Genomic DNA, 13,307 nt, shown 5'->3' with positions numbered 1-13,307 from the left:
TTTTTTATCTTATCCCAACCTTTCCTTGAATTTCTATTTTTTAGTTGCTGTTTTTTTCTTACCTGTGTGTATGCGCTGAACACATGGCTCTGGACTTCATCCATAGAGTCCAACCCGTAGGCCACAGTTCCAAGATGGAGACGCCTGAACACCATTTCATTTTGGGTAAGAGTTCCTGAAAACAGGACAAGGTTAGAAGTGAGGGTTTTTTTTCCTGCATGTTTACAAATCATCTAAACAATACGACGATGAAGTTGGATTCTGCTTTGAGTCCTCTAATGTGGGAAGGATTATTTCACAGTTTTTTTGCCATCTAATCTAACTTAGATCAGTTCCGATTCAAAATCTATAACACTTGGATTTCTCAAACCAAGATGGATTCTTTAAAACAAAATGTGTAAAAATGATACCCTTCTTTCATTTGTAAAAATCCAAAAAGTTGCTTCAATACTTTGTCTTCTGAACCACCTAAAAAAACGTAATACTATTGGCTGAACTGTTAAACTTAAGTCGTAACGTAGCAAATCAAAGATAAATATTGCTACTTAAATATCAATTAATAAAAAATACCATCTAATTTTTAAGAAATTTAGATGTTAATGTTTTAGAAAATGGAATAGGTAACAACACCTGGAATACTTAACATAATGTTTTCATACCTATTCAGAGCTGAAAAAAAATAAAACCAAATTAAATACTTTCCCAAACCTTTCAAGACTGTGTGGGAACTCTGACTGAGAAAGCATTTCTATAAACAAAGGCAAGTCTAAATGAATTATTCAGAATAATATGATCCCCCGGAAAAGAGAAAATGCTTTTGGTAGCTTTAGATTAACAAACAAGTTATCTGAAGCAGATTTTGGAGTTGACATGTGGTAATTGAAAGCCAGAAGCCTTTGACACGACACACAACCTCTGAATCCTCACACTTACTTTAAAAGCATTTTCTGTCAGTATATCAAAAAGATTTGAGGGGCCATGCACATACATTAGCCTGACCCGCGGACCCCACAGGCCTAATCGCTCTCTGGATGGGGAAATGGCCGATCTTTTTATTGGCCATGAGGGCTGTAAATCTGACGTACAACACCTCACGCCTGAGGACGTGCAACGCTAAAGGCTGCTGGGCTGTAAATGTGCATATGGATGAGAAACTCTGGGGTCTTTTTCTATGGTTTAAGGTTTCAATAGGCAGCAGAAACCCACCACAGAGCATCGCCCCCAGGGAAGGAAAACACTAAACTCATTTAACATAAGCTCCCATTTTAGAGCTCGACTTGCTGGCCCCAGTAAATCTTTTGCTCAAAGAACAAAGAGCATGCAGTGCAGTGGAACCTGTTTTGTCAGTAAGCAGGTAGGAGATGCGTCCGAGCTGCTCCGGTATGGTGCTGGCTCTCACCACCGTCCCTGGTATCTTGGAATCTTTCTTGATCATCCAGCTGAAAACCATTTTTCCCATATCCAGGTTAACACGCAAACTGCATAAAATAAATAAAAAGTAGAAAAGTGATATCTAGCTTCCTAAGAAACCACAAAAGGAATATTCCACTGTATTAATTATAATGATAGTCTTATTTTGGACCTGATGGGCACAATGTGAGAGAAGAGAAGCAAGAACCGGAAGATCTGGAGGTACCAACGGCCCGCGAAGTGCTGGAGGGCCACCATGACCAGCGACACCACAACCAGGGCCCCAAACAAGATCTTAGTCAAACAGTTCACCTCCAGGTCAAACAAACCCACCTAACAGGAGGAAAAGAAGCAAACCTTATGACTTTAATGATTTTTAACAAAAAACTCCTGTATGTGCGGTAAGGTGAGCATACTCCTCAAACGTTTTGTCACATTACAGCCACAAACTTCATTGTATTTTATTGCGATTTTATTTCATAGATCAACACCCAATACAGCATTGTTATGAAGTTAAAGTAAAATAATACATAATTCTTTACAATGTTCACAAACAAAAATCTAAAAAGTGTGGCATGCTTTTGTATTTTGCCCCCAGAGCCAACACTTTGTAAATTCGACTTTAATTGTGTAACAACAGCGAGTCCTTTTGGGTATTTCTCCACCAGCTTTGCTCCCCTACAAAATAAATTCTTTGCCCAATTCATTGAGCTCAGTGAGATGGGATGTATAGTATCTGTGAAAATCAGTTTCCAAGTCTTCCTTTAACTACGGAATACTTAATGAAGCAAATATTTAGCTTTCTTTCAATTAAACATATTTTTAAAGTGTTTAATTTTACACAAACATTTTACATATATTATTATTCATTTATGGGCATGATGCTGCCAACACCATGTGTGCACTGGATTTTATTTAGGGGCACCAAAGTAAATTAGGTTGGATACAAATGCATGCCACACTTTTCAGATTGTGTCGGGAAAACCATGTACATTTTCACCTTCCACTTTATAAGTCTTTGTTTTTCTACACATAAAATCCTGTTAAAATATGTTGAAGTTTATGGTTGAGACGTGGGGAGCTCAAGGGTGTGAACTTGTTTGCCAAGTACTGTATGCAGAAATAAGAAAGTCAATAGTTTCTACTCAAAACATCAATGAAGCTTAAGTTCATAAATGTTTCTGAAGCCGTGCTCCATTTATGGCACTCTACTGTACCTTGTGCCGTGGGTTGGAGGTGTTCATGACACTCCGCAGCTCCTTCCCTGTGTAAATCACAACCCCCACCACCGTGCCTGGGGTGAGGGGAGAGGAAAAAGGCCAAAAAGAAGTGCCTCAGGTCAGTAGACTAAAGATCCAACATCAACCCCAATATGTCAGAAAGATGTTTCCCAGACCCATAATCCTGACATGGATAGAATTTTAGAAAATTAAGAAAGTCAGCTTTCCAATTGCATAATGGGTAACACATGTTAAAGCGGGTTAAGGTGGATTTACTCTCCTGCAGGAGAGAAAAAAAACACTTTTTTTTTTAAATTTTACTTAAGTTTCACTGAGCGATTTATGATGAGGAAAGTTTTTTCTCTGCCCCACTAACATTTCACAAAATATCACATTAACAGCTCCAGAAGTAGCAATAACTTAAATTAACTTCCTGAACAATAGCTGTATTATTGGTGTAATATGAGTCAGACATTTACCAGAAGCAACAACCGTGCTGGCCCACAGGGTGTTCTCAATGCTGAGGCTTTCATGTACCGGGGGGTCTCCATCTTCCTATAGAGGTCCAGCAAAAGAAAAAAAAAAAGAAATGGTGAGGGTTGTCAAAACCATACAAAACATTCTTAAATATCATAAATGGAGGATTTGAAAACAAAAAAAAAACATCTTCAGTTATTCAGTTATGCTCTTTTGATATGTGGTTCATGAAAGACAGCAGAAAAAAACGAGTCATTTTAAAACAAATAAAATCCTGATCTATTTTTAAAATAGTTTAGGATTTATAATAGATTTACAAAGCATTTTTAAAGAATGCCAGATTAAAGTCAACTCCCAGTTCCTTTTGTTGATGCACGGTCTGAAAGAGAGACGGCAGCTCCCCACCTGTCTGCATCATGTGAACAGAGAGCAGCCAATACACTAATTATTACATTTTAAGACGTCCACCGTAAACAGCTAAGTGTTTCAATCAGGACAACGTTTTCTGTAAGTTTTGCCTGCAAAATCATTCCCTCCCTCCAAATTCATTTGGAGCCGAATTATCACAACATAGTGTAAACACGCTAGCCTAGAACTTTAACAGACTGCACCAGAGAAAAACATTATCAGATTGAGCAAGATGTGAGTTTACTAAAGAATGGAGCTGTATGTATCAAGTTAGAAATTTAGAAATATAAGGCGGCCCTGTCACTGCCAGGAAAAACTAAATACTGGGGCATCCTGAGTGTCATCGAGTGAAATGGGACACCCACAAGAAAAAAATAATACAGACAATGCAATACTAATAAAATGCTAAATGTTATTTTACTGCACTTTAAAGCTGCAAAGTTTTCAAGTATATACGTAGGATTGATTTGATCATCGAAAGCACCAGGACCCGACAATGTCTCCCCCTCATGCCTGAGAACCTGCAACTGGCCCCCAGCTTCACTCAGATCTTCAACAAGTTTCTGGAGCTGTGTGCTTCAAACCTTCCACCATCATCCTGGTCACCAAGAAACGCTACATGACAGGGTTAGGAGCGACTGGTGTTGAATCAGCCGAAGGAGATCTCAACTGACATTATTCAGTCTGTCCTGTGTTCGTCCATCACTGTGTGGTTTGGCTCATCCACAAAACAGAACGGGTCCAAACTACTGAGAGGATCATCAGAGCTGACCTTCCCTCCATCCTGGACTTGTATAGGTTTAGGGTCAGGAACGGGCAGCTAACATCTTTGCAGATCCCACACATCCTGGACACAATCTGCTTGAACCTTTACCTTCAAGTCGGTGCTACAGACCAGCTGCCACAGAGACTATTTCTTTCTTCAGGCTGTCTCTCTGATAAACATCTAACAGTCAGGGTGCCCAGATAGATACCATGCATATTCGCTCTAATTCATCCTTGTCTCTGATTTTATTACCTTCAAGTATCAGATTGGGACTCATTCTATACAAATGTCTAAATTTTAAATAATTCGGATTAGAAACGAAAGAGGTGGACATCAGATGTGCATGTTTGTCAGAAGGTCATTACGAACAGAATGAAAGCATTTACCCTGGTGAAAGTTCCAATAAAGTTATGAATATCAATGTTTGGCTCTTCTGCGTACACATATGATCGGATCTGGAGAAGGTCCTGTGAGGAGACGAAAAAGGTTTAGCAACAGAAAATTAAGAAAATAAAGTTTCAAAAAATATTTGACTCATCTGACACTGAGACAAGTTGTCATATGCCAGATTTTCCATTTTCTACTGCCAGTGTTGCTTGAGGACATAAGAGAAATATTTGAAAATATGTTGATCATATCTTTCCAAGTCAGCCAGGGTAAAACAAAAATACAACAAACTAAAAACATGTTTCATCAAGTGAATATTCTAATTACTTGATTAAACAACAAAACTATTTGAGTTTTCAGCAGCCGTTATTAACCTTTTACAATTTCATCAGAAGCGATCATTATCACCTTTAAGCTAGCAGCTAGCATAGGTAGAATCATCACGTCAGAGCAGATGTGTCTAAAATAACTGGTATTAGAAGTTACTGCAACACAATTAAACTCAGTTTGCGTCACCTTTTTTCAGAATTGAAAAACCTTGAGTCAAACACTGAAAACCTTCCTGTAAGTAAAGGCCTGAAATGCCTCCAGACTTTTAGTTATGGGGTCTTTTGATGTGCCGGCCAACCTAAGCTTGACTCAAATGACCACTCTGCCATAATGAAAGACCTGCTGCTACTCTGAGAAAACAATCTATGCACAATTACTCTTGTGTTCATCAGTTAAAAGGGGACAAGACTAAACAATGGCATAATTATCCACTTGTCTTTAGGCTCCTTTTAGCCGGCGTGTTCCTGACTCACAGCGGCAGTTGGCAGCCTTTGAGTGCAGGCCACTGGGAGGCGTAGTTTCCAGTCTGTCTCTCCGTCCAGCTGGTCAGTTCGCAGGAAGCAGGACCCTGGAAGAGAGGCAACATACAACAAGCTCACCTCTAGAGGGCGACCATACATAAACATTTAGTTAAAGTAGGGACCTCACTGTCTGCTTCTTCACAATGCAATAAAATACACACTGACAACTACACTGACAGACCCCCATACTGGTTCTCAATGTTCAAGATCAAAGTAGGCATAACATTATAACAATTGGAGATTAAATAATTTTAGTGTGAATGATAGGCTGCATACATTACTGTTGGCAGAGAAAGAAAAGGCATCCAACGCCCATCCCCCTCCTCCAGCATGCATCCGTCAGCCCAAAACTCCCAATCATGCTTAGGCCTCATAATTGACCTAATGGCCTCCACATGGAAGAAAGATAACCAGGCACTATTTCCAGTAAAACATACGTTTTTTTTGTTGTTGTCCTGGAACAGGAGGATGCAATAACAAACATGTAGCCTTTCGTATGGAGAAACATTTGGGTTTGTAAAAGCTACAAAAAATACAGAGCTTTTTTCTTCTTTTTTAAATGGACAATGCATTCAGCATGTCTGTCGTATCACTGACAGTGCTTATTCTTATCCATATTTGATTATTCAGATGAGCCACTGAGGCATCCTCCTCGCCTGTCTCTTTTTGTCTCTTTGCATTTGATCTTCTGCAGCCCTTGATTTTCCTTTTCATTATCTCCTCATTTGAAAGACAAAAATGAAGTCAGGCAAGAAAATGTTGATGGTACATTGTCTTGTCTAAGTGGAGCATTACTTTACTACCACCCATCATTTTGAGTATCATGCTACAAGCAGATCCTGTAATAATTTCTACACATCATGGGGCTTCCTGTCGTGGCTCAGGGTTAATCCCGGGACCTCTGTGCCTTTTTTTTTTTTTTTTAAACCATTCATTTCGCAAACAGGCTGGCTGGTTGGGGTGTTGTGGCTATCTGGGAGAAAGACCAGCAGATGTTTACCATTTCTTTCAGAGGTCCTTAAAAAGATCATGTCAGCGGGGACACGCTGGTTCTACGAAGAAAGGCAGAAAGAAAAACAAGATTTCAGTATCACTTCATGACTGTTTAATTTTCCGTCCCCATGCCTCCAATTCTCCCTTTAACTGCACACAAACAAGACTTTAAGCTTTGCATATGTCACATTAGAAACAACCAGGAAGACACAGGTAATGGCCCCTCCAGCTAGTAGCCCTGCGGTGGAATCAGTCAGCTTTTTACACTAAGCCCGACTTATTTTTGCAGAATATCACCAACAGGTTCATCTGAACTGCTTTACCAAACTTAAACCAGGACTTGGTGATAAAGGTTATAACAGTAACTCATCAGAAACTGGTTTTATTTAAATACTCCAACGAACAACTACACAAAGTTTTGGCAAGTTTCAGTATGTTTAAGACTTCTTAAGACTATTATGATCTAAACTTAAGACCTAAATGAATTAGAAAAAACTAACTTTGTCAATTTAACAATGAAAAATAAAATCAGCATCTTGACCCAACTCTGCTTTATTTTATAATCCTCTAGAGCGGTGCTTTTCTACCGTGGTCCTCAAGGCACACTGCCCTGCATGCTTCAGCACACCTGATTTCAGTTGATGTCTGATTACCAGGCTTTTGCTGAGCTGCAATCGTCTGAATCAGGTGTGTTAAGCAGGGAAACATCTAAAACCTGCAGGGCAGTGTGCCTTGAGGACCATGGTAGAAAAACACTGCTCTAGAGGTTAAGTAATATACTTCTCTAAAAACCAGAATTTGGGGTTTTCAGTAGCTGGAAGCCATAATCGTGAATTTTAACGACCGAAATATATTATTCTGTGTGTAATGAACCTATAGAATATTTGATTTTGCTTTGCGATTTTTCAATTATTACTAAAATAAACATAACTTCTTGATGATTGCTGAGATACACCAGCATATAGTAAGCTTTGTAACAGTTATTGACGACTGGTTTCAATTAAGTACTGAATTCCCTTTTTTTAAGCAAAGCCTTGTTGAATACACACCTCCCATGTGATGAAGAGAAGCAGGTAGTGAATAATGTAACAAAAACATGTTGATTATGATTGCTAAGACATATTTCAGGCCAGTTTTAGAAACAGTTGCAGGTCTGAATGGAAGGATGAATGTTTGAGGATGAATTGCTTTCAACAGGGCGTCCCTGCATCACGAGGTTGGTCACGTAATAACACCCGAATTCTGCAGCCAAAGCTAAAAGGTTTAACAAAAACGTGTGTGCACAACCTCTTGCGATCACTGGAAGAAGCTATTCTAAATTAAATATTTTAAATTAAGATTCAACTCATTTAATTTAAATCCCGATTTATATTTAAGACTCAATATAAGATAGTTACAGAAAGCCAGTAACAGCTGATGTTTCTCAATCTGCAAATTGAAATAATAATAATCATAATAATCATCTTTATTGGTCATTGCACTTGTACATTACAACGAAATTTGTCCTCTGCATTTAACCCATCCCTTATAGGGAGCAGTGAGAATAACTGAATTAAATGATTTGGAACAAAATCTTTAGTTAAACTATTGAGAGAACTTTCTTCTTATGCTTCATCAAAGAGGGCAGTATCTGTTCCTCAAGGAAACAAATCAGCACAAAAATTTAAACTATATCTGAAATCAAAAAAGAAGACATTTACATCAATCTTACTTAACTGAATTTGTGTTAGAAACTCAGAGCCACTTTAGGTTTACATCTCTGGTATGAGTAGTAAGATTTGACAGGCCGAAGCTAAGAATTGATCACACGATTACAAAATCTTTACTAACTCCTTCCACTTTGGTCACCAGTGGGGCGCAGATGATTAACAACCCAGCTCGTTATTGGCCGTCACATAAATGGTGGTTCAACGGTCCTGAAGGGCCCCAACTATTCACAGATGTTCATCAAAACCTTCAACAAACAATCTTCAACAAACCTTCTCCACAATTATAAGGTCGCCCACTTGAATGCCGCTGCTTTTAACCTTCACGGTGCCTGAAATGCAGAATAGAAGTAAGGGAAGTATTAACATAGTGAAAGTATGCAGATTAATTTTCTTTTATCAGTTAGTATCAGTCAGACATTAATGTATCCTCTAGGTGAACTGATGTCCAGGATGCCAAAGCTGCTCTCCATGCAGATTTGAAAGAATGTTGGGGGGAGTTGAGCCTTTTTCACTCATTCCACTTGGAGCGAACAGGCAAAATTGTTTGGAGGAGATCACTGACCCTTGAACTGTGCTGTGACCTCTTGGCTTAGCATATGTAAGACATTAAAGTGCCTTGATATTGTTATGCATTTTGGCTTTCAGGACTTCACATGACTGCTCTGAACATTTATTTTTTTGTGCTGCGTTAATAAAATGTAGCTTTTTTGCAAATATCTATTTGTGGCCTTAAACATTTAATTTAAGAAAAAGTAACCCCAACCAGTTTGTTTCAGTGTTAAATAAGCACTATACAAAGTACTGACACCATAAAATTCTATAAAACCACAAATTATGCACAGGGGTTGCCATCATGGAGGCAACCAGTCATTGTGTTTATGGCTAAAACAAGCTGCCACATCAAAGAGGCAAAGTGATGGAAACCACAAGAGGTCCCCTGCTTTTTATTGCTGGTACCACTTTATTCCAAGCCCTCTTATGTACACTTTTAAATGTCTGCTTTGAATTACCCACCATTTCCTCAAGTCCCAATAAGTTTTAATAGGACAAACCTCCTACAGTTAGTGGAAGGCACTGATCCAGGGGAACAAATAACAGGCAGGTATCAGCAAAGACAAACGTAAGCTGAGCTGTTTAGGCTTATTTCTCACCTCTTGTTGAGAGCTTGCTGTAAACCTGAGAGTTTACTTCTTTGTCTCGAAGGTAGCATCTTATCTCTTCAATTGCCTCTCTCATGATGGTGATAAACAAAACAAGACCCTGGACAAGAAAGGGAAATGCTACAATTAGAGTGATTCTGTTGAATAAACTTTTATACATGCAATGCAAAGAGTGGAGCAGCCGAAACAACATAACCTTACCAGAGACATGCTCTGCAGAAGCAGTGAACACAACTAATGTCTGAGGAAATGAAGTGAACTAACTACAATGATTAACAGTTAGTGGAATGCAACATACCAAAGGGACCCAGTAGGTGTAGAGGGCACCTAGGCGTAACTCCTTGACAAATTGAGAGCAGGACAGTAGCAAAAAGTACAAGTTGAAGAAGTACTTAAACTGATTAAACAGCACCTGAGGACACAGAGCAGAGAGGAGGGACGGTGTGAAACACTACTTAACATTTACGAAATCACAGCTACGTCTTTTCTCATTGTACAACAACACTGATGTTATATCAGCGAGGTCTGCTATAATAATCTTCATATCTTGCGAAAACTAGATTTTTTTTTTGACAACGATCTTAAAAGATTTAGGAGCTCTATTTAGAATCAAATCGAGAAATTGTTCAAATATTTCTGGGTCTAGCTGGTTGATTGATGCATCTGCTGAGGTTTGGTTCAGCACAAGATCATAATGTGACATGATCCAGCTCAACAGCGATTGGCTGGTGGTACATCTATAAGCAAACATTTATGTAAAATAAAACTTTGATGAAAAACAAAACAATTGTTACATTTTAGCTTCAATTGGTAATTGCACCACTAAATATTTACATTGGCTAATTAAAGTAATTAGATAAATTCTCAATTTGCATTTTATTGGAGGTTAATTAACCTGCATTATAAACACAGTATGTGATTGGTTAATACTTGTCAGGGTATGAATACCAAAACTACAGCTACAGAGAGGTTTTGTAGGCTACTATAGGAATATGCTTTCATAAAAACAACCTGACGCTGAAAAGCAGACACTATGATAATGTATTATTTGTTACTGAGGGAAAATGTCTTATAAATTGCTAGAAGTTGTAAAAGCAGCCCATAGTTTTATTGTAGAATGTGTTAAACAGGAATTTGTCCCTACTTACGTTTAACCCATCATTGTGATCCTTTATTTATAGACAGCTGCAATATGTCAAAGAAGAAAAAACTAATTTTAAATATTCCTCAAAGTGGTTCTCACACTTTCCAGCTGCTGAGCCACAAAATAAAAGCAGAAGATACTATCCACCCCAACTGTTGGTTGAGTACGCTACAACGACAAAAAAAACAGGAGTATGACAACACAAACATGTTCAATAGCCAATAAACTGCCTTTATTTGTAAGAACTGTTTTTTCTATTCTAACATTTAAACCATACAAAATGACTCCCAGTGGAGACCTGACCACATCAACCGATAAAGACAAACAATACACTAAATTCAGTTCGATGCATATTTGATATATAACGTTTGCTGCACTAAAACTAGAAGATGCATCTCGATGAGTTTTGTTCGTCAGATTAAAAGCACCTTTTGAAAAAAAAAAAAAAAACAACCTTTAAGCAGGTGTTAAACATACTTTTCATTAAACCCACATTCCTGAAATATCTGTTTTAATTGGTCTGATGTAATATTCTAATCTTAAATATGTTTTTAATCAGTTTTTTTGGGGGAAAATAGTCATAATTAACAGAAATAAAGGCATTAAAACATCTTTTTGTCTGTAATTAATAATTTAGTGAATTGAGTTAATAAAACAAATGCACTTTTCAGTAATATACTAATTCATCGAACATGACTGTATATCCAGAAATAATAAGAGATTACCACAACAATAAAAATAACTTAGTAGCAATATGACTGTCTAAATGTGTGTAGATTAAACATTTTCACAGATTTTGATTCAAACCTAACTATTTTTTACTCTTCATGGGTTGATAAACTTGTAGTGATGTGGAAATATCTGCTTTTCATCCCCCAGTGTGTGATCCTAAATTTAACACACACACTCCAGCTTTGCCCCCTTTCATTACCGCCTCTCTGCGAGATTACAACCAGGAGAAAACTTGTGCCTTTACTCTGCTTCACGGCAGCACAGCAACCAACCTGCAGAAGCATAAAGCTTGCCATATTTTCTGGAGGAAACAACATCTTGACATGAAAACAAGCACATAAAAAGCATCCCAATTTGCAATGCAAAACCTTCTTGCTCTTGTCCTTTGCTTCCCAAACAAATCTGAACTACTTTCAATCTCAGACGGCATAAACAGACACACAAACAATATCTTAAGACAACTGGATGCCCAGAAAGCAAATGAGAATATGGAAATCAGGAAAGTAAAATGCCATGATCAAAAACACAGCTCATGGGACTTGGATATAGAAGTCCAAGTCCACATGTCCAAATATAGCTAATGCAAACTATTAGGCCTCTCTATCAACACCAGGTGTTTGCTAAAGGATGACTTAGTGAGCTTTCCTCTAAGAAAACTAGATAAAGCAAACTCTTATTTCTGGTTAATTCAGTTCATTAATTAATTTAAAAATCATAGGAAAGAATAGGAGATTAAAGGTTTGACTCAAACCTAATAAAAAGTTGTCCATTTAAATTTTTTTCCATCTGAACTATAATTATTAGCGTTTTCTTGTCTATGTTTTTTGGTTAAAAAACGTAAGCTTTGCCACTTCTATTGAACTGATTAGCAGGTGCATTAAGCAACACAAACATGTAGACCATGTAGCTCTTATTTAAACACTTATTGGTCCTTAAAAGGTTTAACAGTTTTCCTAAGAGTTATTTAAAAATCCAAAACTAAAAAAAAAAAAAAATCATATTTTAAACTCTGACCTGACTGAAATGAGTCTGGGGGACTTAATTTTCATCAAAACCTCCAAAAAAAAAACTAGAACTACACTAAAGAAAAAGATGAGCATGTTTTAGGACTACAAATTCCTTTAAAACATGTTGACAGTGAACTCAGGTCTGCCTGAAGGAGGTGGGCGAGGTTAAACAGAGGAAAGGTGAAGAGGCAACCTTTGACTGACACTAACCCCAGGAAGGAAGGTGAAGAAGTTGTACTTCTGGTTGTTAATGACATTCTTCGGGTACCTCTGCTCCCTCTTCTCTGGGTGGCCGAGCCACACGGTACGGGGACGGAAGTCCCCCATGCCACAGCATCTTGACCACGGGCAGCACCTGAAAGTAACAGGGGGGGGAAGAGAAGAAGCAGGAACAAATTCACTCACAACATTTCTTAGCAGAAACTGTGATGTGAACCAGAAAATTATAAAAACAATAAGGGTAACTACAGCAATCCTTTACATTTATCACTATCTCACACCAGAAAATTAAGAAATTTCCAACCTTTAATTTCAGGACATTTACTCAGTGGGGTCAGTAGAGAAACAGTTATTGGTTCCCCTGCTGCTTACACTTTATACAACCACTTTAGCAAACAGGACAGAACTTCTGGACAGCCTTCTCCTTCAATATTTCACAAGGTCAGAGCATAAAGCAAACAAGATATTTGATCCATTGTCTTTCCACAATCTCCCAGAGCATCCAACATCCTGTGTCATCTCTTACTCACTCCAGACTTATCTGGAGTGTTTGTTGCAGAAAAGCTTGTCTAATCTGACCAAAGCACAGTGTTCTTGTTAAAGTCCCAGTAGTGTTCAGTAAACTCTGCATACTTATATTTGCGATGGTGGGACAGAAAAGGTTTTTTCCTGTCCTGACTCAAACAACCACCTACCATGTATATAACATCTAATGGTTGCTATGGAGACTCTGTGACCCCACCCCAACATGGCACTCTTTGCTGCAGATCTCCAGCAGTGAGTTTTGCAGAGTTTTTTTTTTTTACCTCCCTCATTATCCTGCT

General features: G+C 38.1%; 1 protein-coding gene across 1 annotated transcript in view; it reads right to left on the bottom strand.

The window, feature by feature from the left end:
• Positions 1–13,307, bottom strand: part of LOC124867812 (probable phospholipid-transporting ATPase IIA) — a 54,440-nt gene that overhangs the window by 36,174 nt on the left and 4,959 nt on the right. Inside the window, exons 2-13 of the mRNA XM_047364445.1 lie at positions 12,475–12,619; positions 9,680–9,793; positions 9,373–9,481; positions 8,492–8,550; positions 6,520–6,571; positions 5,472–5,566; positions 4,668–4,748; positions 3,110–3,185; positions 2,628–2,704; positions 1,583–1,743; positions 1,336–1,478; positions 63–175 (exon numbers count right to left, since the gene is read on the bottom strand). Coding sequence (XP_047220401.1) covers positions 63–175; positions 1,336–1,478; positions 1,583–1,743; positions 2,628–2,704; positions 3,110–3,185; positions 4,668–4,748; positions 5,472–5,566; positions 6,520–6,571; positions 8,492–8,550; positions 9,373–9,481; positions 9,680–9,793; positions 12,475–12,619 — 1,225 coding nt within the window. The remainder of the gene's footprint in view (positions 1–62; positions 176–1,335; positions 1,479–1,582; positions 1,744–2,627; positions 2,705–3,109; positions 3,186–4,667; positions 4,749–5,471; positions 5,567–6,519; positions 6,572–8,491; positions 8,551–9,372; positions 9,482–9,679; positions 9,794–12,474; positions 12,620–13,307) is intronic.

The sequence above is a fragment of the Girardinichthys multiradiatus genome, chromosome 1 (genome assembly GCF_021462225.1).
Source record: "Girardinichthys multiradiatus isolate DD_20200921_A chromosome 1, DD_fGirMul_XY1, whole genome shotgun sequence".
NCBI lineage: Eukaryota > Metazoa > Chordata > Actinopteri > Cyprinodontiformes > Goodeidae > Girardinichthys > Girardinichthys multiradiatus.
Note: the sequence above shows the minus strand (reverse complement) of the source record. Positions and strands in the feature narration are given on the sequence as shown.